The 21,302-nt window shown below is 45.2% G+C and overlaps 3 protein-coding genes and 1 pseudogene across 3 annotated transcripts in view; 1 reads left to right on the forward strand and 3 right to left on the reverse strand.

Moving 5' to 3' along the window:
- LOC132592062 (uncharacterized) overlaps positions 1-21,302 on the reverse strand; it is a 295,543-nt gene that overhangs the window by 20,291 nt on the left and 253,950 nt on the right.
- Positions 7,505-8,445, forward strand: LOC118085019 (olfactory receptor 52K2-like; annotated as a pseudogene).
- LOC118085018 (olfactory receptor 51G2-like) lies at positions 11,737-12,800 on the reverse strand. The gene has a single exon (XM_035115273.3). It carries the CDS (start codon positions 12,751-12,753, stop codon positions 11,737-11,739), a length of 1,017 nt encoding a protein of 338 aa, XP_034971164.3. The 5' UTR covers positions 12,754-12,800.
- LOC132592047 (olfactory receptor 51A7-like) lies at positions 14,549-19,421 on the reverse strand. Its single transcript, XM_060274021.1, has 3 exons — positions 18,879-19,421; positions 15,390-16,354; positions 14,549-14,615 (listed from the first exon to the last, which is right to left on the reverse strand). The coding sequence occupies exons 1-3, from the start codon at positions 19,419-19,421 to the stop codon at positions 14,549-14,551; spliced, it is 1,575 nt and encodes a 524-aa protein (XP_060130004.1).

Genomic DNA, 21,302 nt, shown 5'->3' on the forward strand with positions numbered 1-21,302 from the left:
GGTAGATATCTCCAGATTCCGGTAGAACAGAGACTATGTCCCTGTGATAACAAGGAGATTGAATCTATAAGCCATGTACTCCTCCATTGCACATTGTATCGAGACATGAGGAAGGAGTTAATCGATCCCTTGTTTAAAAACTTACCAGGCCGCTCAACAGAAACCCTTACTAGATACCTGCTAGCGGATTTTGACCCAGAGTGCACTAAGAATGTAGCTAAATTTTGTTATTACGTGTCAAGACTAAGACACACCGTGACATCAATCAATAACAGTGATAAAGCCGCCTATTAATTCTCAGCGGATAATAGTTAAAGGGAACTATCGCTCATTATCGCTCATTGGCCTCTACTAGAGCCAGGGCCTTTTCAGTACTGGCCCCAACCTGGTGGAACGCTCTTTCCCAGGAGACCAGGGCCCTGCGGGATTTGTCATCTTTCCGCAGGGCCTGCAAGACAGAGCTGTTCCGCCTGGCCTTTGGGTTAGACTCAGCCTGACCCCTGTGTTTTTCTCCCTCATGGCTTGGATTTATGGCCTACTTGAAATGAGGCTGCACTTTAAATTTTAATACTGTATTTTAATCTGTATTTTAACTAATTGTTTTTATGTTTTATTGTGGTTCTGTTGGTGTCAGCCGCCCTGAGCCCGGTTTTTGACTGGGGGGGGCGGGGTATAAATAAAAATTTATTATTATTATTATTAAATTTTAACCTAATTTTAATTTAAAATAGGATTATGAAACAAAATTGTTCAAAGATGATACTTAAGAACTATCTATTTTATGTATTATTGGTTTTCTTTTTCTTTTTTTGCTGGTCTATGACCGTAATAAAGATATTTAATTTAATTTAAAAGTTGCAGTAAGAACATCCATGGCTGGAGATGTTTTCTGATGTTATGGTATGCCCTGACTGCCAGGAATTTGCCTGGGCCAAGGACACGAGTTTTGTGAAAGGCATAAAGAAAAGAAACAGTGAGTTTAAATTAATAATCTGCCTTTGAAATGTACATGTGCAAATGTGCCATTTTTGTGATATGGAAGGAAGTGGGTGAAATCTAAGAGGAGTCAGACAGTGAATAAAATTCTCAGGCTCCTTTAAGACCCAGATGTGTTGAGTCCATGTTCTCTGCTTATGGATGATGTTTTATTCTCTGAGCTTGGTCTGACTTACATGTGAAACCCATTTCCAGATTGTTTTATTTAATGCTTTGATGTGTTGCAAAATCCAGGACTGTCCCTGTGAAATAGGGACACTTGGGGGGGGGGGTCTGCATCACAGACCCCATTCCTTCCCCACAGGAGAAAGGGAATTTAGTCTACAAGCAACTATGAAGAAGAAGAACTGAGCAAAATAACAGAAGCATTGCCATCATAGAGGAATTTTGGAGTTTTAAAGACAAGCTAGGCAGTGTCTCCAAGCAGAGTCTGCAGCTGCTGGTTCATACCTCTGCAGAGTTCTGAATTTCTTGCAGATTCTCCCACTGAGTAAAGCAGAATGCAAGATGGGGGGGGAGGGGAGCCAGCTAAATCTGGTGAAAAGAGCCAGAATCACTTGCTTGTCACTACCAGCGATGAATGTGATACAGCAGCAAAAGAAAAAGAAAAAAGCTAGTGCTATTCTTTGCAGCATCCACAGAACTCTAGAGTTGAGATCAGGGGACGTCACATTCCTGCTTTGTCCTGCCTTTGTGTCATCCCCCCCCCCCCCCGCAAAGGGGAGCAGAAGGCCAAATGAGTGGAAGGAGAGGAGACTCACCAGATCCCAGAAGGGGCAGCCATGCAGCCCTTACAAGAGAGACACAAAAGCTGACTGCCAGGGGAGTCATTTGTATCTTGTGAAAAATGGATGCTTGGCTCTCATTGGGGTCATCACCTGGGGGTCCTTAGGAGGTGCTCCCCACCCACCCACCCACCCACCCCTTCTTCTGTCTCCTTTCTTGCACTTGGACTCTCTGCCGCTCCCAAGTCAGAATCCTGGGGTGGAGTCACTTTTTCTTTGCTCTGAGGGCCAGGTATGTATCTGGCCAACCCCCTGAGGGCCAAGTGGGTGGGGGGCAAGACATATCCCTTGAAATTCAGGAGGGAAATTTATTATTATTATTATTATTATTATTATTATTATTATTATTATTATTATTATTATGCTGTTAGACAGCTTAACACACACAGTCATTGATGCCAAGGTCCCTGGAGGCTCAGTGAGTAGCAGCGCCCATTTCCGGCTCAGCTGGTTTTCCGGCAACAATCCCTTTGGGACAGAGAGGATGTGGTCCTGGGATGCCATGCTCTGGGTGCGAGGGGATTGCTGCAGTGGCCTCCGTGTGGAGCTGCCCTTGGAGACGAATGGGAAACTGGTTTGCAATGCAGCAGCCAGACTTTGGGCTGGGATCCCCCTCTTCATTCCTGGCCTTTCTCTCCCACCTTTCCTCCCTCCCACCTCCTAGTGGGTCTTTTAATGGGGGGGGTGTTTCCTAGTCCTAACCCTAACCCTCCCTCCTCCTAGTGGGTATTTTAATTGGGGGGGGGGGCTAGTCCTCCTCCCCGTCCAGCTTTGGAAAACCATTTGCACATGTTTCCTCTGTTGTGCAATGACGCTGAGCGACGTCCCACAGAGTTAAAGTCCCAGGGACTCCTTTGTTTGAAGAAGGGAGATTTCGGGGGAGTCAGTTTGGGATCCTCTGATCTCCAGGAAGGAGAGCGTTGCAGACCTCGCCCCCCCTCCCTGGCAGGACCCTCTCCTCCCTGACTTGGGTTTGTCCCCCCCAGGCACCTGGGGACCCCCCCCGTCTCCCCACTGCACCCTCTGGGGGGGGGAGAGAGGAGACTCACCCGACCATCCCAGGAGTGAAGGGACAGCGATGCAGCCCTTGCAGGAGAGACACCAAAGCAGGAAAGGAGGACTGGGGAGGGAGGGAGGGGCCTTGGCTTTGGAGGACCTGGGAATCCCCCTTGCTTCCTGTCCTCTCTAGGAAGGCAGCTCGTTTCCCTTTAACCCTTGCAAAGCCGAGGGCGTCCATCTCAGCCCTCTCTCGCTTGGCAGAACCTCTGTTGTTGTTGTTGTTGTTGTTGTGTATTTGTTCATTTTTATGGTCATCAAATTCATATTACATGTTGATTACCATAGTTTCAGCATTATACATAGCATATGATGTATCTAGTTCCAAATTCCCCACACCTATACCCAAATACCCATGTGAGTTCCTTCACCCACGTGCATGATGTCAATAATAATAAAAATAATAAAATCTTTATAAAAAAAGAAAGATTATTATTATTATTATTGGATTTTGGGGGGCCTGGCTACGCCAATTCCCAGTGATAGAGACAGGAGGGGGGCACATAAACAGGGTTATGTTTATGCCCGGTGAGAGTGGAACCAATGCCCTCAAGGGAGCCTGTCCGATCCTGTGCCTTCGCTCCAATTATAACTAGATACAATGTATCCGGACCACCAGAGCTGTTTCAGAACACAGTGATCTGCATTAGAAAAAACCCCAGCGGTTTTGAGAAATCATAGGAAATCATTGCTTTTATGGATCTCCTCAGTTCCAATGCCATTCCGTGAAGGACTCCCATTCCGGTCAAGGACTCCCAGACTCCCCAGGCCCAGCCATAATCCCTTAAGGGTGGTGTTTCAGCAGATAATCGCTGGACCATTTAGGTAAAATCTTCTGTCATTCACATCCCTCCGCTCTCGCCCAGGTGATAAGCTGTGCACACCTGGATTTTATTGTTTCCCCCTTGTGGGTGCTCAAGGGTCCCCTCCTGATACTTGCCACCATACTTATCTGTACTTACCATAATGCTTATCTATACCAAGAGTCGTTTGTGAGTCATTACCTTATGTTAATCCTGTTTACCTGTATGTAAATGTTTTCTGTACCTCCCCTTTTCTGACGTTTAGCTATGTAATAATAATGTAGGTATGGCACTTTTGAAATGCATTGTGGGATGGTGGTGGGAAGTTTTAAAAGTTCTTGCAACCCTGCTCCCGTTGTTCAGTCTTGGCTTGAACCTGCTGCGCAGTAATAAACCTTGCTGGTGGCTGGACTCCTTCCATTCATTCCGCAGTGGACTGCGGGCCCTTGCCCGACGAGCTGGGTGGCAGAGCAGCCTCGCACCCAGATTTTCCGTAACATTTGGTGCCGAAACCCGGGACTTTGTGGTTCTCCCGGGCGGCTGACCGGGGGACCCAAGGTCTTCAGCCGGCACCAGGTCCTTTTGCCTGGAAAGACCCCTTTGGACCCTTGGCCATTTTGCAAGTCTCAAAGGATCCAGCCAAGGAGCAAAGGCAAAGATTAGCTTAAGCAACCTTAATGTTGCCCCTGCATAAACATTTACATTACAGGTGAAACTCGGAAAATTAGAATATCGTCAAAAAGTGCATTTATTTCAGTAATGCAACTTACTATTTTTAATTTTTCTTTTAATTTTTACAAATGCTTTCTTTTGGAAATTCCCCAGTAATAAAACAAATAGTTACAATAATACAAAATAAACATCGCTATTTCTCCTGAGAAATCTCTATGTGGGACATTTCATTAATTACATTCCATTTATAATTGACCCGCCTAACAACAAATAATTACAATTACAACAAATAAAGGCTTGACATATCTTGCTTTGCATGTCATGCATCTAACTCATATATTGGTTTCACCTTTTAAGTTGCATTACTGAAATAAATGCACTTTTCAATGGTATTCTAATTTTCTGAGTTTCACCTGTATGGTCACACAGCTTCCCTCCCCCCCCCAAAAAAAATCCAGGAAATTTAGTCACAGAAATATTTTAAACTCAGGTAAAATGAGGCATCTAGCATATTCTTTGTGAAATATAAGCATCGTACGGACCCTAATGGCCTTTTCTTCAAAATGTACTGAGGGATTTACATTTTGAACAAACAAACAAAAATCGTGTTTTGGATGGGTATGACAGCCAAGAATGCTAACGGACCTACCTTCAGATGCTGGCCTCAGCACACTCCAGGACTGAGGCATCTCTGATGGGCCTGGCATCGTGACCTTGAAGGAAAAGGGATTTGGGAATGTTTGGCTCAGTTTTCCTCACTGCTGGTGCCAGAGAAAGTGAGGTAGGAGGACTCTGAGTAGCCCAAGAGAAACCAGCTCGCCAGGAGGAGTCAACATGAGACTCTTGGTCCAAATTCAGAGGGCAATCGATTGGAGGGGTGCCATGCAAACGTTTCAGCAAACTCTGGGCTTGGTATGTGATAGGCAGTCCTAGAAACTGCAGTCCTAGAAACAGTGGACAGTGTTCTCGAAGCTACGAACATGAGTTTGACCAAACTGTGGGAGGCAGTGCAAGACAGGAGTGCCTGGCGTGCTCTGGTCCATGGGGTCACGAAGAGTCGGACACGACTAAACGACTAAACAACAACAACAGAAACTGTGGAAACTGTAGCTAAGAGCTGAGTGAACAAAGAGTTACTGTAATTGCATCAGAATATTTGAGACCTTGGCATCAGAAGTTGAGGGAACTGACTTGTTTTATTGGGGAGGGGGGAGTCTAGAGTGAGTCAGCAGAACCTTATAATGATAGCATTGGAAGGGATCCCCGAATGCCATTTAGTCCAGTCATTTCTGCTCACTGCAGGAAATTCAGAGCTGGGATATCATAAGAGCTGGTTGCTCATTCACTGCTCAAAGAGCCTCCCAGAAAGGAAGGGAGCCCACCCCACCGTCACTCTAGGAAATTTGGAGGGACCGGGGAAAGTCCTCTACAAGAAGTGAGGGCTGCTTATATTTTACTTTTCTGCCTCTTACTATTTACTTTTCGTGCAGCATCTCCATCAATTTGACATCATTCTCAAACAGAGGGCATCCTCCTGCTCCCCAATTAGATAATTCCTCCAATTGTTTATCTTTTGACATCATTGCATTGGTTTTCACATGGTGTTAACCGCTGCTTTGGACTTCCTTTTGGTAAGAAAATTGAATTCAGCTGAATCAGAGAAATGGATGGAGATAGTAGGATTAGTAGGGAGACACTCATGTTTCTCCCATGGGTTCTAGGCACTTACTTGGAGTTCAGTTTTCTTGGAATGAAGGCCATCAGGGAGTGTGGTGTCTTTACGATACATGGTTGTGAGCACACACCCCATAAGCATGGAGGAGCTCACTGCATTAATACCCTAACACACAGGTGTCAAACACAAGGTCTGCGGGCCAAATCCGGCCCGCCAGACCTCGTCATGTGGCCCGTGGGGAAGGAGGACGATGCGGGAGGCAATCCTCCTCTGAGGCCGCCGCCGCTCAGCGGGAAGGAAGGGGCGGCGCCCAGAGGCGCCTGCAGCTTCTGATTGGCTGCAGGAGATTCCAGCACAGCTTCTGATTGGCTACAGAAATTTCCTGCAGCCAATCAGAAGCTGCGGGCTCCTCTGGGCGCCGCCCCTTCCTTCCCACTGAGTGGCCAAGAGCGGGAAGGAAGCGGCAGCGGCATGGAGACTGCCTTCACCACCCATGCAAGGTAAAAAAGGGAAGCCCCTTTTTTTTCTTCCCCCTTCCCCGAAGCTGCTGGTGTGTGTGTGTGTGTGTGTGTGTGTGTGTGTGTGTGTGTGTCAGGCCCCGTTTCTTCGGGTTCAAGGGGGTTCATTCACAGGGGGGGGGGAGGATAAGGATGAGAAATGGCGGCAACGGTGCACCTCAGCCGGTCCTCAATCTTTATCTTGAACACACTCCACGTCCACGCACACCCTCTCCAGTCTGGCAAAACTAATTGGAAGTGTTTACCAGCCTCCAATTTTCTCCTTTGGTTGTTAGCAGAGCCCTGACTTCAGTGCCCCCTTGCAGTTTTCTATTGTACATTTGAATATCTACTTGCCATTATTCTGACTATGTTTCTGCTTTCAGGGCTAGTTATTACTTACATTATTACAAAAAACAGTAATAATTGAATGCAGTGACAATAATTTATGATAATAAAGAGTGGACACATAGTCCTACAGATACAACCGGCCCTTTGAGGGTGACCAAACTGCTGATGCGGCCCCTGATGAATTTGAGTTTGACACCCCTGCCCTAACAGATTTTGCTCTCCATTAGTCACAGGTTTGGATCCAGCACAGAGCAAGCTGGTCTCTGTGTCTCCAGCTTCTAGCCTACTTCCAGCAGTTCACAGACAATGCACTCCTATTGTTCTCTCCACCTGGCAGCTTTGTGGGGAGGCTCACCCATTAGCCTGGATTGCATCATCTTTTAGTTGTAGCTCTTGCAACCGAGCTCATTCTTTTGAGATGCTGACACTTAAATGGCCAGCTAAGAACATTATCTTACCAAGAAATCTGTCTGACCAGTTCAGCAAACTCCTCTTGTCAGATTCTAACCTCACTGGGTACAGGACCCCCAAGAACTGGAAGGGACTTGTGACATCCTACAAACTGACTCCTCTTCAAACTCACAATATTGTCTGGGATCTTTCTTTGCAGGCTCAAAGACATACCATGGCTGCTGTTCAGTGAAGCCTTTCCCAGGAGCTCAGCATACAATGTTGGCTTCCAACTGGACCCTGCTCCACCCTTCCACCTTCATGCTGGTGGGCATTCCAGGCCTACAGGATGTTCAGATCTGGATCTCCATTCCCTTCTGCTGTCTCTACATCCTCACCCTCCTTGGGAATTGTCTCCTCCTAGTAGTTGTCAAGAGAGAGCCAAGCCTCCATGAGCCCATGTACTTATTCCTCTGCATGCTGGCAGGTGCTGACCTGGTGGTCACCACCACAATTGTGACCACAATCTTGAGTATTTTCTGGTTTGGCCATGGAAGCATCCATATAAATGGCTGCCTGGCCCAAATCTTCTTGCTCCACTCCTTCTCAACCATGGAATCGGGGTTCATCTTGGCCATGGCCTTTGACCGCTACATGGCCATTTGCAAGCCTTTGAGACATGCGGCAGTCCTGACCAATGATGTGGTTGCCAAGATGGGACTGACCATTGTGTTACGGGGGGCCATCCTCCTGAGCCCTCACCCTTTCCTCCTTAAATGGCTCCCCTATTGCAGAGGCAACGTCATCTTGCACACATACTGTGAGTTCATGGCTCTGATGAAACTGACCTGTGTGGACATGGGGGCAGAGAGGGCCTACAGTCTCCTGGTTGCTTTTCTAACTGGGGGGCTGGACTTGGTGTTGATCATCCTGTCTTACATCCTCATTTTCCAGGCTGTCTTCCAGCTCCCTTCCAAGGAAGCACGGGTCAAATCTCTTGGCACCTGCAGCTCACACGCCTGTGTCATCTTGGTCTTCTACACTCCAGCATTTTTCTCCTTCTTAACCACCGGTTTGGTCACGTGGCTGCCCATGTCCACATTCTGGTGGCAAATATATACCTGCTCCTTCCACCCATGATGAACCCCATTATTTATGGAGTAAGGACCAAGAGAATCCAGCAGGGCCTCTTCAAGATCTTCTGTGTGAAAACCAGATAAAAGGCCAGGAACTTGGAGCATCTCTCTGAGTTCAGCTGCATCTAGTTGCTGGAAACCACAGGAGAAGAGAAGGCTCTTCATTCTCTGCTTCCTAGTTTCCCACAGGCATCTGGCTGTGGCCACTGCGAGAATAGGCTGAGAACTGGATTGGCCATTGGCATAATCCAGGAGTCTCTCCTTAGATTCTCAACTTGTATAGAGGTGTGAATAAAGCAGCATATCACACAACACCAGTCAGCCTCCAAAGACCTCTTTCCAAAAGAACAGGAGTGCAATGGCTTATCCACACTCAGTTTTGGGCCCTCTCTTTCCAGGCAGAGCTTTAACGCTCCGTGTCTGAACATGTTTTCTCCGCCCTGCAAAAACCTGCTCTTTAAAGTTGAATTCTAGATTTTGGAGTGCCCCCCCCCCAAAAAAATAGAGGCAGTTTTGGCACCAACTCTTAGGTCATTTCAGCACCATGTAAAGGCATATTTGCTTTTCCTGGCATTTTTGTAGATCAAGAGTGGAATGGGAATAGACAGCCTTGCGATGGTAATAATGGTTTAGTTGCTCAATATTTTTAACTTTGTAATTTATGACGCTTATATGAGTGTGCGTATTTCAGTTTGTGCGTATTTCAGTCCGAGGGAGGGAGGAGCTTCCCGCTGGCGTTCAAAATGCTGTGGAAGCTGTGGCGGAATAGGGCCTGATGATGATTCCAGTTCATCATGAGTTAATCTGTCACTCCCATGATAGGCAGGTGTCCCCTGGGAGGCGGAGCTAGAGGGCATTCTAAATGGCAGTTGGGGGTTGGCAGTTGGCAGTTGGGAGTGGGCAGTGGGGAGTAGAGTGTCAGAGAGAGATGCAGGAGCTGTATTACCAAGTCTGTGTTATATAAAAAGACGGTATGTGCTTTTAAGAACCAAAGAAATTGATGTTCATAAGTTAAATAATAAAGTTAAATGTGCTTAAACGTTCACTGACTCGGCAGTGTCTCAGTACCTTCAGAGGTGTGATAAAGAGGGGAGAACAAAGCTTTCCTGGGGAAGAGGAAACTGTTTGCTTTTTCTCCTGTCATACAAAGGGCTGGTTAGCGAAGCCAAAGGAGCCACATAGTTGCCTAAGGGAGAGGCACATTGTAGCAGTAGGGATCCATGGGAGGGAGACCCCACTGGTGGCAATAGGTTTCGAACGCAGTGCCTGAGGTACTCTGGAGACAAGTCCAATTTGGACACTGGAGGTTTTTCTCCTGTTTGTGGAGAAGCACAGGGAGAGCCTCTGTTGTTAAAGCAGTGAGGGGCGGGAAACTGGGGGATCCCTCACAGAAGCCAGAAGGAGGATTAGACTAGCCAACTGCCCTCCTCGTGGAGAGCTGTGCATTTCTGCTTGCAACATGACGCTGTAATAAAAAGACTATAAATCTATCAACTGCTTGTTAATTCTTATCTGTGAAGTTACCGAAGGAAGGGGAGGACTCTGCACACCTGACACAAGGAGGCAAATGTCCAGTGGCAGCAGCTGGAAGAGCCTGTGCTGGATCGGGCCAGTGGCCCATCTACTCCAGCCTCCTGTTCACACAATGGCCAACCAGACGCTCCTTATGGGTAACTTGTAAGCAGGATTCAAGCATAAGAGCAACTCTCCCCTCCTGTGTTTCCAGCAACTGGGACTCAGAAGCATTCAACTGCGGAGGCCAAGTTTAGTCATCAGGGCTAATAGCCATCTACTAGGAATGTGTCTAATTCTCTTTTAAAGCCATCTAGGTTGGTGGCCATTCCTGCCTCCTGTGGGAGGGAGCTCTTTTCATTTATCTGTCCTGAATCTTCCAACATTTAGCTTCATTGGATTTCCACAATTGCTAGGTGTTAGAAGAGAGGGAGAAAAACTTTCCTCTGTGCCATGCATAAATTTATAAACTAAGATTATGTTGTCTCTTGCTTAAATGCTGCAACCTTTCCTCAAAGGAAAGTGCACCTTGGCTCAGTATTGCACCCCAGGGGATAAGGTTGAAGAAGTAGGAAGGGCCACAAAACACAAGATCATATCTGAAACAATTTCCATTGTTTACTGAGGCAAAGCATGTAATGCAAATGCAATTACGAAGTGGATGTAGCCAATAAGGAACAAGGTAAAAAGCCAATACATGGTGAATAAAATGATTGGCATCCGTCTGTCCCAGAAAACAATGGAGGAGTGCGCCTTTGAAGGTGAAGTCAAAGTGTTGGAAGATTGCAGCACCTGCTGTGGCTACAGAGACTGATTCAGGAGATACATGTTTTGTTGCAGGTGGGGCAGTGTTGGTATAGGCCAGGTTCTGCCCACGTCTCAAGCCCTTGAGCACAGGCTAGGCGACTGGAGCACCTTCAGCATAATCCAATAGCCTGGACTCACAAGTGCAATCGTGAGCACCAATTCAGCACAGCAGAGAATAACACGGAAGCTTGCTGTGGAGGTTTGAAACATACCTCATTTTATTATCAAACAGACTACTACATACTATAGAATACTACTGGCTTGCATGAGTGTTACATTCTTCATTCAGCCACCTTATCTCTACAAGATAACATCGAAACCCACACTGAGTCAGGGACGGAAGAAGAGAAGAGCAGTCCCCCCCCTCCTTTCTCAAAACATCAGATCACCAGATTCTCGTAATAGGAGGGGTGAAAATGTCAGCAGTGTATGGTTGTGCTGCTGCAGATGCAACAAAAATAATAAGGAATTGGGTAGAAATTTATTTTTTATTTATTTAATTTGTACATCACCCTTCATCCAAAGATCACAGAGCATTTCCCATTAAAATACAAAATGAGAACACAAAATATTATAATAAAACCAAACCAAACCAAACCAAACCAATAACCCCACTCCCAAGAAATAAATGGTTATTTAAGATTCTAAAGCCTTAGGACAGGGACTGCCTTATTAGTGGTCTTTGTAAGACATTCTGGGAGGTCTTTTTCAATCTTTGTTGTTGTTGTTTAGTCGTTTAGTCGTGTCCGACTCTTCGTGACCCCATGGACCATAGCATGCCAGGCACTCCTGTCTCCTGTCAATCTTAGACACCTTTTCAATCTTAGACACCTGCATTTCAGACACCTGCTGCTCTCTCCATCCACCCAGGACATGGATCAAGACCTCACCAGGAACATAAGCTAAGCCTTGCTGGGCCACAGCTGTCCTCATCTGACCCAGAGTTCCCAACCATGACCACTGAAACTGTTGCAGAGTGGCTCCCCACCACCACCACCCCTTTGCCAGCAAATGTCAGAAAAGCATAACAGGTTCTAAGAATGAGGAGCTGGTCCTTCACTTGGAGAACATCTGGATTATCCTGGCCCGAATCTGCTTTGTTTTCACACTGTACACAACAGGGTTCATTAGGGGTGGCACCAGCAGGTAAATATACCCCATGAAAATGCGGATGAGGAGAGGAGAATCCTCCCCAAACCTGTGAATGACAGAAACGGCAATCATGGGCATGTAGAAGATCAAAACGGCGCAAATGTGGGAGACGCAAGTGTTGAGGGCCTTGAGCCGCTCCTCCTGTGAGGCGATGCTCAGGACCGTCTTGAGGATCATGATGTAAGACAGCAGGATCAGGAGCGAGTCCACACCCACCGTGGCGACGATGACGAACATCCCGTAGATGCTGTTGACCGTGATGTCTGAGCAGGCCAGCTTCATCACCTCTGGGTGCACACAGAAAGAGTGGAAGAGGACATTGGACCGGCAGTACCGATGCCTCCTGAGAAGGAAGGGCAGTGGGAAAATCAGGGCCACACCTCTGAACACAAAGGCCAGCCCCATCTTGCTTATCCTTGGCACAGTTAAGATGGAAGCATATCTCAGAGGGTTCCGGATGGCCACAAGGCGGTCAAAAGCCATGGCCAAGAGAATGGAGGATTCTATGAAGGACAGTGTGTGGATGAAGAACAGCTGAGTGAAACAGGCATCCAGACTGACTCTTCTGGCGTTGAACCAAAAGATGCCCAGGATGGTAGGCATGGTGGTGAGGGATATGCCTAGGTCTGCCATGGCCAGCATGGAGAGGAAAATGTACATGGGCTCATGGAGGCTTTGGTCTGTTTTGATAATGAACAGAATAATGGCATTTCCCAAGATGGAAATGATGTACATGGAGCAGAATGGGATGGAAATCCAGATGTGGTTGGACTCCATGCCAGGGAACCCAGTAAGCCAGACCACTGGTGGCTTGGGCTTGGTGCTGTTTTGGAGATCCATGATGTGGTCTGGTGGGTCCCTCAAGGAGCATCGGCCTCTTGACTGCAAGTAAGGAAAAGGTGTCCTACTACCAACCAACATTGGTTAGGGCATGAAGAATATCCAAGGAGTTCCTTACAGCTTTTTGTCCTTTCCTGTCTTCTGGAGATGGGACCCCTGAGAGGAAAAAGGCAGACAAATGGTAGTAACTTGATAGCACAACTGCCTGAAAGCTGTGGAGGCTGGTAGGGCTTAGGGAAGTAGGTATTGCCAGAGCCAACAACAGGCAGAGCCAACTCATTCTATTTTTGTCCAAATCTTCTTCATCCTCCCTGTTGAACAAGGGGCAACAGGGAGGCTAAGGCAGAGGAAGCCAGCAGCCAGAGGAATCTCATAGGCTGGTTGTATGAAAGAAGGCAGGGTGAGGCTAGATGGCCATCTGTCAGAGATTCTTTAGCTGTGATTCCTGCATTGCAGGAGGTTGGGCTAGATGACCATTAAAACTGTACTCTATTGTTCTACGGTTCAAATAATGAGACTGTGAGTTCCCTTTTGCAGGGAATATTCCGATTTTGTTGTGGGTAGAAAAGAGTACTGTCTACTTCCAAATGCCAGTACAAAATCCAATTCAACTGTCTGGAAGTGAGCTTATGTAAAAGCTAGAATTGGGCTCATTGTAGAAGAAAGAGTTGTGCAAGTGACTTTTGAGGAGCGGCAAAGAGGAGGTATGAGTTCCTCAGCACCCTAAGTGAATCCCCTCTAGAGATCTTATCTTTCCCCAAAGCTCTCTCCACGTTTTGCACCCAGAAATGCCCTCTCTCGCCCTCTCTCTTCTTGCTTGCTTGCTGCCTGCCTCCCTTCCCAAAGGTGGAGGCTGTATAGTTGTGCAACCAAATAATTTATTTGTTTTATTCTACTTATTTCACAAATTTATCCATTTGTAAAACAAAACGAGACAAAACCTCAAACGAAAACAGAACAGTAAAAGCAAGAGAGAGAAAACATAGCCCTACATTAAAACACACAAAAGGTATAAATCAAAACAGATTAAAAAATACCTCAACTTTCTAATCATCTGGGTAGGCATTTAAAGTTGTGAGATGTTGTAGCTGAATACGCAAGGTGGGCAGAAAACATTCAAGATCTGGAAAAAGCCTTACGATAGCAAGGGTACCAACTCTACAGTTCTAGGATTGTAACATAGCCATTGATATCCTAACTACCCTCTGTGAATTTGTCTAATTTCCCTTTTAAAGTCATCCAGGATGGGGGCCATCGCTGCCTCCTGTGGCATTGATTTTACATTGTGCGAAGAAGAATGTAGTCTGTCCCGAATCTATAGCTGCTCTTGATTTGCTCTATTGGCAATGCCATGGCTGTAGCCCAGCGGTAGGTGTAAAAGATCCCCAGGAGTAGCTGCAGCAGAAACCTGTGCCTGAGACCACCACTGGTGCCTGACTCTGTATAGGGCAGCCTCTTCTCTGCTTGGACCAGCTTCCCTCTCTCTGCTGATGGCTCCATCGCTTTCCTCTTTCAAGACCTAGCTCCTCTACACACCTTTCTCCTGGACCACCTTAGCCCTCCTCGCTTCACCTCACCTTCCTTTCTCCAGACCACTCTTTACTTGTTCAACTCTGGCTTCTCCCCCAACTACCTGCATCTGATGCAGACCAAAGTCTCTGTGCAGGAACCAGATCACTCTCTGGATACCTAGTGCTGTAGGTATCAGTGCCAGATCATACTAGAACGTAAAAAGCACCTGCTGGATCAGGCCAATGGGCCATCTGGCCCAGCATCTCCTTTTCACAGTGGGCCACAAGGAGAAACCCACAAGCAGGATTCAAACACAAGAGCACTTTCTCCCCACCTCCACGGTAGTTTCCAGAAGCATTACTGTCTATGACTGAGAGAGTGAGAGAGTGATTGTGTTGCGTAGTCCACAGACCTTTATGGTTCTTCCCAGGGTGACACCTCTGAGGCCTTTTGTCCCTGCGGGAAGGAGGAAACTCTGCCAGCTTTGAGCCTCCCAGCAGGTACCTGCTTGTAATTGCCTCCCTCTGCTGACTCCGCTGGGAGATGGATCTGCACTTAGTGCCAGAGGTACCATTTAAAGTAATGCTCCCCAGTGCTCCAAAGTTTGGTTTAGAGGGTGGGACAGCAGAACAGAGTTTTGCGGCACCTTCAAGACTGATCATGGCAGAAACTTTTGTGGACTAAAGTCCACCGCATACAATGCATTTGAAGTGGACTCTGGTCAATGAAATTTTTATCCCGTGTTAAATTTGTTGGACTTGCTATATGGAGCTATGCAGCTTTGTGTGAATGCAGGAATTCCACAAACAAACAGTAGAAAATTGGTTAAAAACGTTATTAGCACTGAAACAAGACCTTCCATTTCCTTTCTAGACATGGATTGCTTCTGTGTAAAGAAAAGGCAAATTCTATGGCCCAAATTTGCAAGCCTGTGTTCATTTTACATAGAGATTTCACCTGGCTGAAGATGGAACTTGCTCTCAAGGATGCTGTTTTGCTATTGTATGTTGAAGTCATGGCCACAAGGAATGTGCATTGTTTTAGGCTGGGAGCAGATACAAAGAGGGGAGTAAGTTGAGCTGGGAGATCTGAACTATTGGGAAGGGCAATGGATCCCTCATGGAGCTGGCCTCCCTTCTGATTATGCAGCAGAGCAGGTGGACAAGAGTCAATGGACCCTTTGGGTCAAGAAGAGCTTTGCAGATATCCTTTGGCGCACCTCTTTCATTTTGACACAGTAGAGCATGGGGTTGAGCAAAGGTGGGGCCAGGAAGTGGATGTAGGACAACAGAATGTGGAGGAAGGGCGGGGTGTGGAGCTTGAGGCGGCTGATCAAGGACAATGCCAACATGGGGGTGTAGAACAACAGGACCACAGAGATGTGGCAGGCACAGGTGTTGAGAGCTTTGTGGCGCTCGTCCAGCGAGGTGATGGCCACAACGGTCTTCAAGATCCAGATGTAAGACAAGATGATGAGCAGTGGGTCCAGACCCATAGTGGAGAAGACTACTAAAAGCCCGTAGATGCCATCCCTGCTGGACTTGTGGCAGGCCAGCTTCATCACATCTGGGTGCAGGCAGTATGAGTGAGAAAGGGCATTAATATGGTGGCAGTAAGTCAGCCTCTTGAGAAGAAAGGGGATTGGCACATGCAAGGCCACACCCCGGAGGCCAATGGCCAAGCCAATGTGGACCAGTCTGGAGCTGGTCAAGATGGAGGTGTACCTCAAAGGGTAGCAGATGGCCACAAAGCGGTCAAAGGCCATGGCCAAGAGCACAGAGGACTCCATGATGGAGAACGTGTGGATGAAGAAGAGCTGGGAGAGGCAAGCGTCCACACTGATCTCCCTTGATCCAAGGAGGAAGACACGGAGCATTGTGGGCAGGAGGGCTGTGGCCAAGCCCAAGTCACAGGCAGCTAGCAGGGCAAGGAAGATGTACATGGGGGAATGGAGGGCTGTTTCCGTGATTATGACAAAGAGGACGGCCCCATTCCCAAGAAAGGACAGCAGGTAGGCTGTGCCCATGGGGAAAGCCAGCCAATATGGGGTGGATTCCAGTCCAGGGAAACCCATCAGGAGAAAGAGAAGCCCAGGGAGGGCAGTATTATTAGGGTGGTGAAGAATGGTGTGATTACTCATTGTTGATGGAGGGTCTTGCAGCTCCATTCTCTAGAAAAGGATGCGAGAAACAAGAAGTGAAACAATTGTGCATTTTAGTTACAGGTAGGTAGCCGGGTTGGTCTGCAGTAGTTGAAACAAACAAACAAACAAAAATCCTTCCAGGAGCACCTTAGAGACCAACTAAGTTTGTTATTGGTATGAGCTTTCGTGTGCATGCACACTTCTTCAGATACACTGAAACAGTGAAGAAGAAGTGAGCGAGGTAGCTCAGTAGAGAAGAAGGAGGGGCAGAACTTTAAGTGAGCTGGGAATGACAAGCTGAAACCAAAAGACACGAAGAGCCAATCCAATGCTACCCTTATGGGGGAAACCAGACCCTCATAGGATGGCTCTGCAATCTCTTCTTGCTGTTATTATTCTTCCCGCCACTAATCCATACATAAGCAATACTCTTTTTGATTTTACTATTTCCTTAGCAATAGACTCAATAAAAATACCTCTGACTTTTTTTTGAAGCTACACTGCAATAATTTCTTCAACTCTTCGTATACATTGTTCCAGAAAGCGCTGACCTCTTCACATGGCCACCACATGTGCATATAAGAACCATTTTCTTTCTCACACCTCCAGCATGTGGGTGATCTGTTTTTATACATTTTGTCCATTTTTTCAGATGTTACATGCCAGCTGTACATCATTTTAAAGATATTCTCTTTCAAATTGTAACAAATTGTAATATATCATACAAGTGTGAGATGTATTTCCCTTTATTTTGAGTTAATACTTTTTCAAATTTTGATGTTTCCTCTGCTATTCCTATTTTTTTCCTCCTCAATAAATCTTTGCCTTATTTGGAAATACTGGAACCAGTCTGATACATACTCTTTAATTTCTTCATATTTTTTCAATTTTAATTCCCTCTTTTCTCCCTTCCACAATTGTTTTGTATGTGACCCAATTCCTTTCTATATTTAATTTTTTAACTGCCGTTGCTTCGGCCAGTGATGTCCATAATGGGATCTTTGGTTCCAGTATTCCCTTAAATTTTGACCAGATATTATATAATGATTTTCTTACTAAATGATTTAAAAACCCTTTGTGGGCTTTAACTTTCCCATAAATTAAATAGGAATGCCACCCATGCCAATTCTCATAACGCTCCAGGTCTAATACATCTGGGTTTTTTAATGTTATCCACTCTTTTATCCATAGCAACCCTGCAGCAGAATGGTAAAGTTCTAGATCAGGTAGACCGAAACCTCCTCTTTCTTTCCTGTCTGTTAAAAATTGTTGTTTAATTCTCGGTCTTTCCCATTCCATATAAATTTGGCTAGGTCTTTCTTCCATTCCTTAAAACATTTCATTCCCCCTAACCCTAACCCGGAATGGTTTGAAATAAATACATCATTTTCGGGAGAATATTCATCTTGACCACCGAGATTCTTCCCCAGAAAGAGAGGTACAATTTATTCCATATCTCCATTTATTTTTTTAATTTCCCTCCATGTTTTAACATAATTGTCTTCATATAAGTTGATACTCTTATTGGTAATCCACAACCTAGATATTTTGCCTTATTTTTAACCTGAATACCCATTAGCTCTTGAAATTCTTTCCCCCCCTCTGCATTTAGATTTTTTGTTATTAATGTGTTTTTTTGTAGTTTATTTTCAGCCCTGCCACTTTACCATATTTTTGGATTGTTTCCGGCGCCACTGGTATATTTTCTTTCGGATCCTGTGTGGTTATTATTAGGTCGTCTGCAAACGCCCTTACTTTATAAGATCTTTTCCCAATTGTTATTCCTTTTAATTTAGAATCTTTTCTGATGTTTTCTAATAAGATTTCCAATACCATAATGAAAAGTAGGGGTGAGAGCGGGCATCCCTGCCTTGTCCCTTTTGTTATTTGGAAGCTTTCTGTCAAGTTCCCGTTTATTATTAGCCTCGCCCTTTACTGTTCATAGATAGCTTCTATTGCTTTTCCTAGTCTTCCTCCTATTCCCATTTTCTCTATTTGAGTTTTCATGAAGAGCCACGACACGTTGTCGAAGGCCTTTTCTGCGTCCAACAACAAAAGGGCTCCTTTATATCAGATTTAAATTCTAGATGTTCTATTATGTCAATTATATTCCTTGTATTGTTCAATATTTGCCTTCCTGGTAAGAAACCAGCTTGATTGGGATGAATTGTCTCTCTTAATATCTGTTTCATTCTATTCAATATCACTCCCGCAAAGATTTTATAATCAGCATTTAAAAGGGATATTGGCTTATAATTAGTCATTTGTTCTAAATCTACATCCTCTTTCGGCAACAGTGTAATATACGCCTCTTTCCAGGAATCCGTAATATTTCCTTTTTGCAATATTTTATTCATTATTTCCTGCAGATGACTCACCAATTCCTCCTCAAATTTCTTATAGTATTCCAGAGGCAGTCCGTCTGGTCCGGGAGATTTCCCGGGTTTTGTTTTTCTCATTACAGTGGTACCTCTACTTACGAATGACTCTACTTACAAATTTTTCTACTTATGAAGAGAAAAAAATAGTTAAAAAATGGTGGCGCGCTTACGAAATTTTCGACATCCGAACAGCCTCGCTGCCCTGTGCTCGCCGCCGGATCGAGCCCTTGCCACTGCTGCCGCTGCGAGGCTGGCCTTCTGCTGGCCTCGTGGGATCGGGCTCTTGCCGCTGCCGCTGCGAGGCCGGCCTTCTGCCGGCCTCGCGGGACTGGGGCCTCGCCACTGCTGCTGCTGCAGCGAGGCTGGCCTTCTGCGGGCCTCGCAGGATCGGGGGCTCGCCGCCGCCACCGCTGCTGCAGGGCCGCCTCTCCTGTCCTCGGCTTTTCCGCTCGGAGCGCCCTCCGCCCCTCGCCGTCGCTCCAGCCTAGGCGCCCGCCCAGTACTTCTGGCCCCGTCGGGAGAGGCTCCGCATCGCCGCCGCCTGCACCGTGTCCGCGCGAGCCAAGTCCCACACGGCCGACCGCAGGTGCCCTGGCTTGGCCTCCGACGTCGCCAGGACTGCAACTCCCATCACCCCAGCAGCGAGGGCCCGATCCTGTGAGGCCGGCAGAACGGAACGGATTAAATTCGTAAGTAGAGGTTCCACTGTACATTCTTAATTTCTTGTACTGTTATGGGAGTGTCTAATTCTTTAACTTTTTCTCTTATATTAACTGCCAATTGATGGTTTTCCAAATATTGCCCAATATTTATTTTCTTATATAACTCTTCATAATAATTTACAATTTTTTCCATTATTGTTTGGGGATTATCTATAACTCTTTCTCCTATTTTTATTCTGTTTATAATTTTTGCATTATTTTTTTCTTTAATTGCAAATTCAAAATTATTCCTTTTCCAAATTCTTAATTTCCATTCCATTTCCTGTTCAATTTTTATCTTATATTCTGATTTTAATAGCTTGACCTCATTTTTTAGATTATTTTAATCTTAATCAATTATTTTTCTTTTCTTTTTAATTCTTCTATTAACTTATTTTTTTCTTTCTCCCTTTCCTTTTTCTGAATGGCACTTTGTTTTATAAAATACCCTCTAATGACTGCCTTGCTGGTGTCCCATATTATCCTCTCATCTGTATCTTTTTTGTTGTTTAATCTGAAGAATTCTTCTAATGTTTTTCTTGCGCCTTCTAATACTTTTTCATCATATAATAAGGAATCATTTAATTTCCATCTCCTCATACCTGCTTTCCATTCTGAATTTAATTGCAGCAGTATTGAATTGTGGTCTGATATTGTCCTGGGTGTTATTTGTATTTCCTTTATCCTTTTCACTAATTCTGATGTTATCCAAATTGCATCTATTGTACTGGCTGTTTTTTTTGCTTCTGAAAAATAAGTATAATCTTTCTCTAATTCATTTTTAAATCTCCAAGCATCCTTTAATTCCAGACTTCCCACCATCTTAAAAAAGCCTTGTTTTTCCCCTTCTCCTTTTCCCGGTCTATCTAATTGAGGATCGATTACGCCATTTAAGTCTCCCATAATTATCATTTTCCCTTCTACATATTCCAGCAGCTCCCCCCCCCATTATATAGATTATTTCCCCTGCATTTTTTATTTTAAGTGTTACCACTCTCCCTTCTTGGTCTGTATATATTAATTGCGGCTCTAGGCATGGTTTTACATAAATCACAACTCCCCCCCCCTTTTTAACCACATCTGCAGCAATGAATTCTGTCCCTAATTTCGGGTATATCAGTACTTTCTGGTGATGTTTTTTCGCGTGTGTTTCTTGGAGGCATGCAATATCTAGCCTACGTTTCAATAATATATGTTGCACTTTATTCCTTTTCCTTTTATTATTTAATCCATTCACATTCCATGAAAGTATTTTAAGATTCATTTTACTTCAGAAATTTTATTTGTCTTTATTTGTTGTGTTGTCACCGTTTAAAAATTCTTACTCATACTCTGACTCTTGTTGCTTTCTCTTTTTTTGGAAAAGGTCTTATTCACTTTCTGATTCCTGCTCGTGGTGTGACTTTTTCTGGTTTGGGTCTCTGTCTATTGGTTGCTTCTCTCCTCCTAATTCTGACCTGTACTTTCTATAAAAAATGTCTGCGTCTTCTGGTGTCTCAAATCTCCTTCTTCTTCCTTTGAAGTTGAAGGATAATCCTTCAGGGTACTCCCACTTAAATAATATAGATTTGGCTACCAAGGCTTTGGTTAGGAACTGGTACTTTTGTCTCTTTCTCAAAATATGTGGTGGAACCTCTTTCAGCACAATGATCTCTTCTCCTTCAATTTTAAGTTTCTTTCTCCTTATATTTTTGAGGATCTTACTTTTTATTCTAGTTGATGTAAAGGTGATCAAACCTGGCCAGTTGTTTTCCTTCGCTTTTTTAGAATTTACCCCAAACAATGTCTCTATATCTTCTCAGCAAGTTTGGAAAACTCAGCAATGGCCAGAGGATTGGAGAAGATCAGTCTACATCCCAATTCCAAAGAAGGGCAGTGCCAAAGAATGCTCCA

This window comes from Zootoca vivipara, chromosome 4, assembly GCF_965207765.1.
Source record: "Zootoca vivipara chromosome 4, rZooViv2.hap1.1, whole genome shotgun sequence".
NCBI lineage: Eukaryota > Metazoa > Chordata > Lepidosauria > Squamata > Lacertidae > Zootoca > Zootoca vivipara.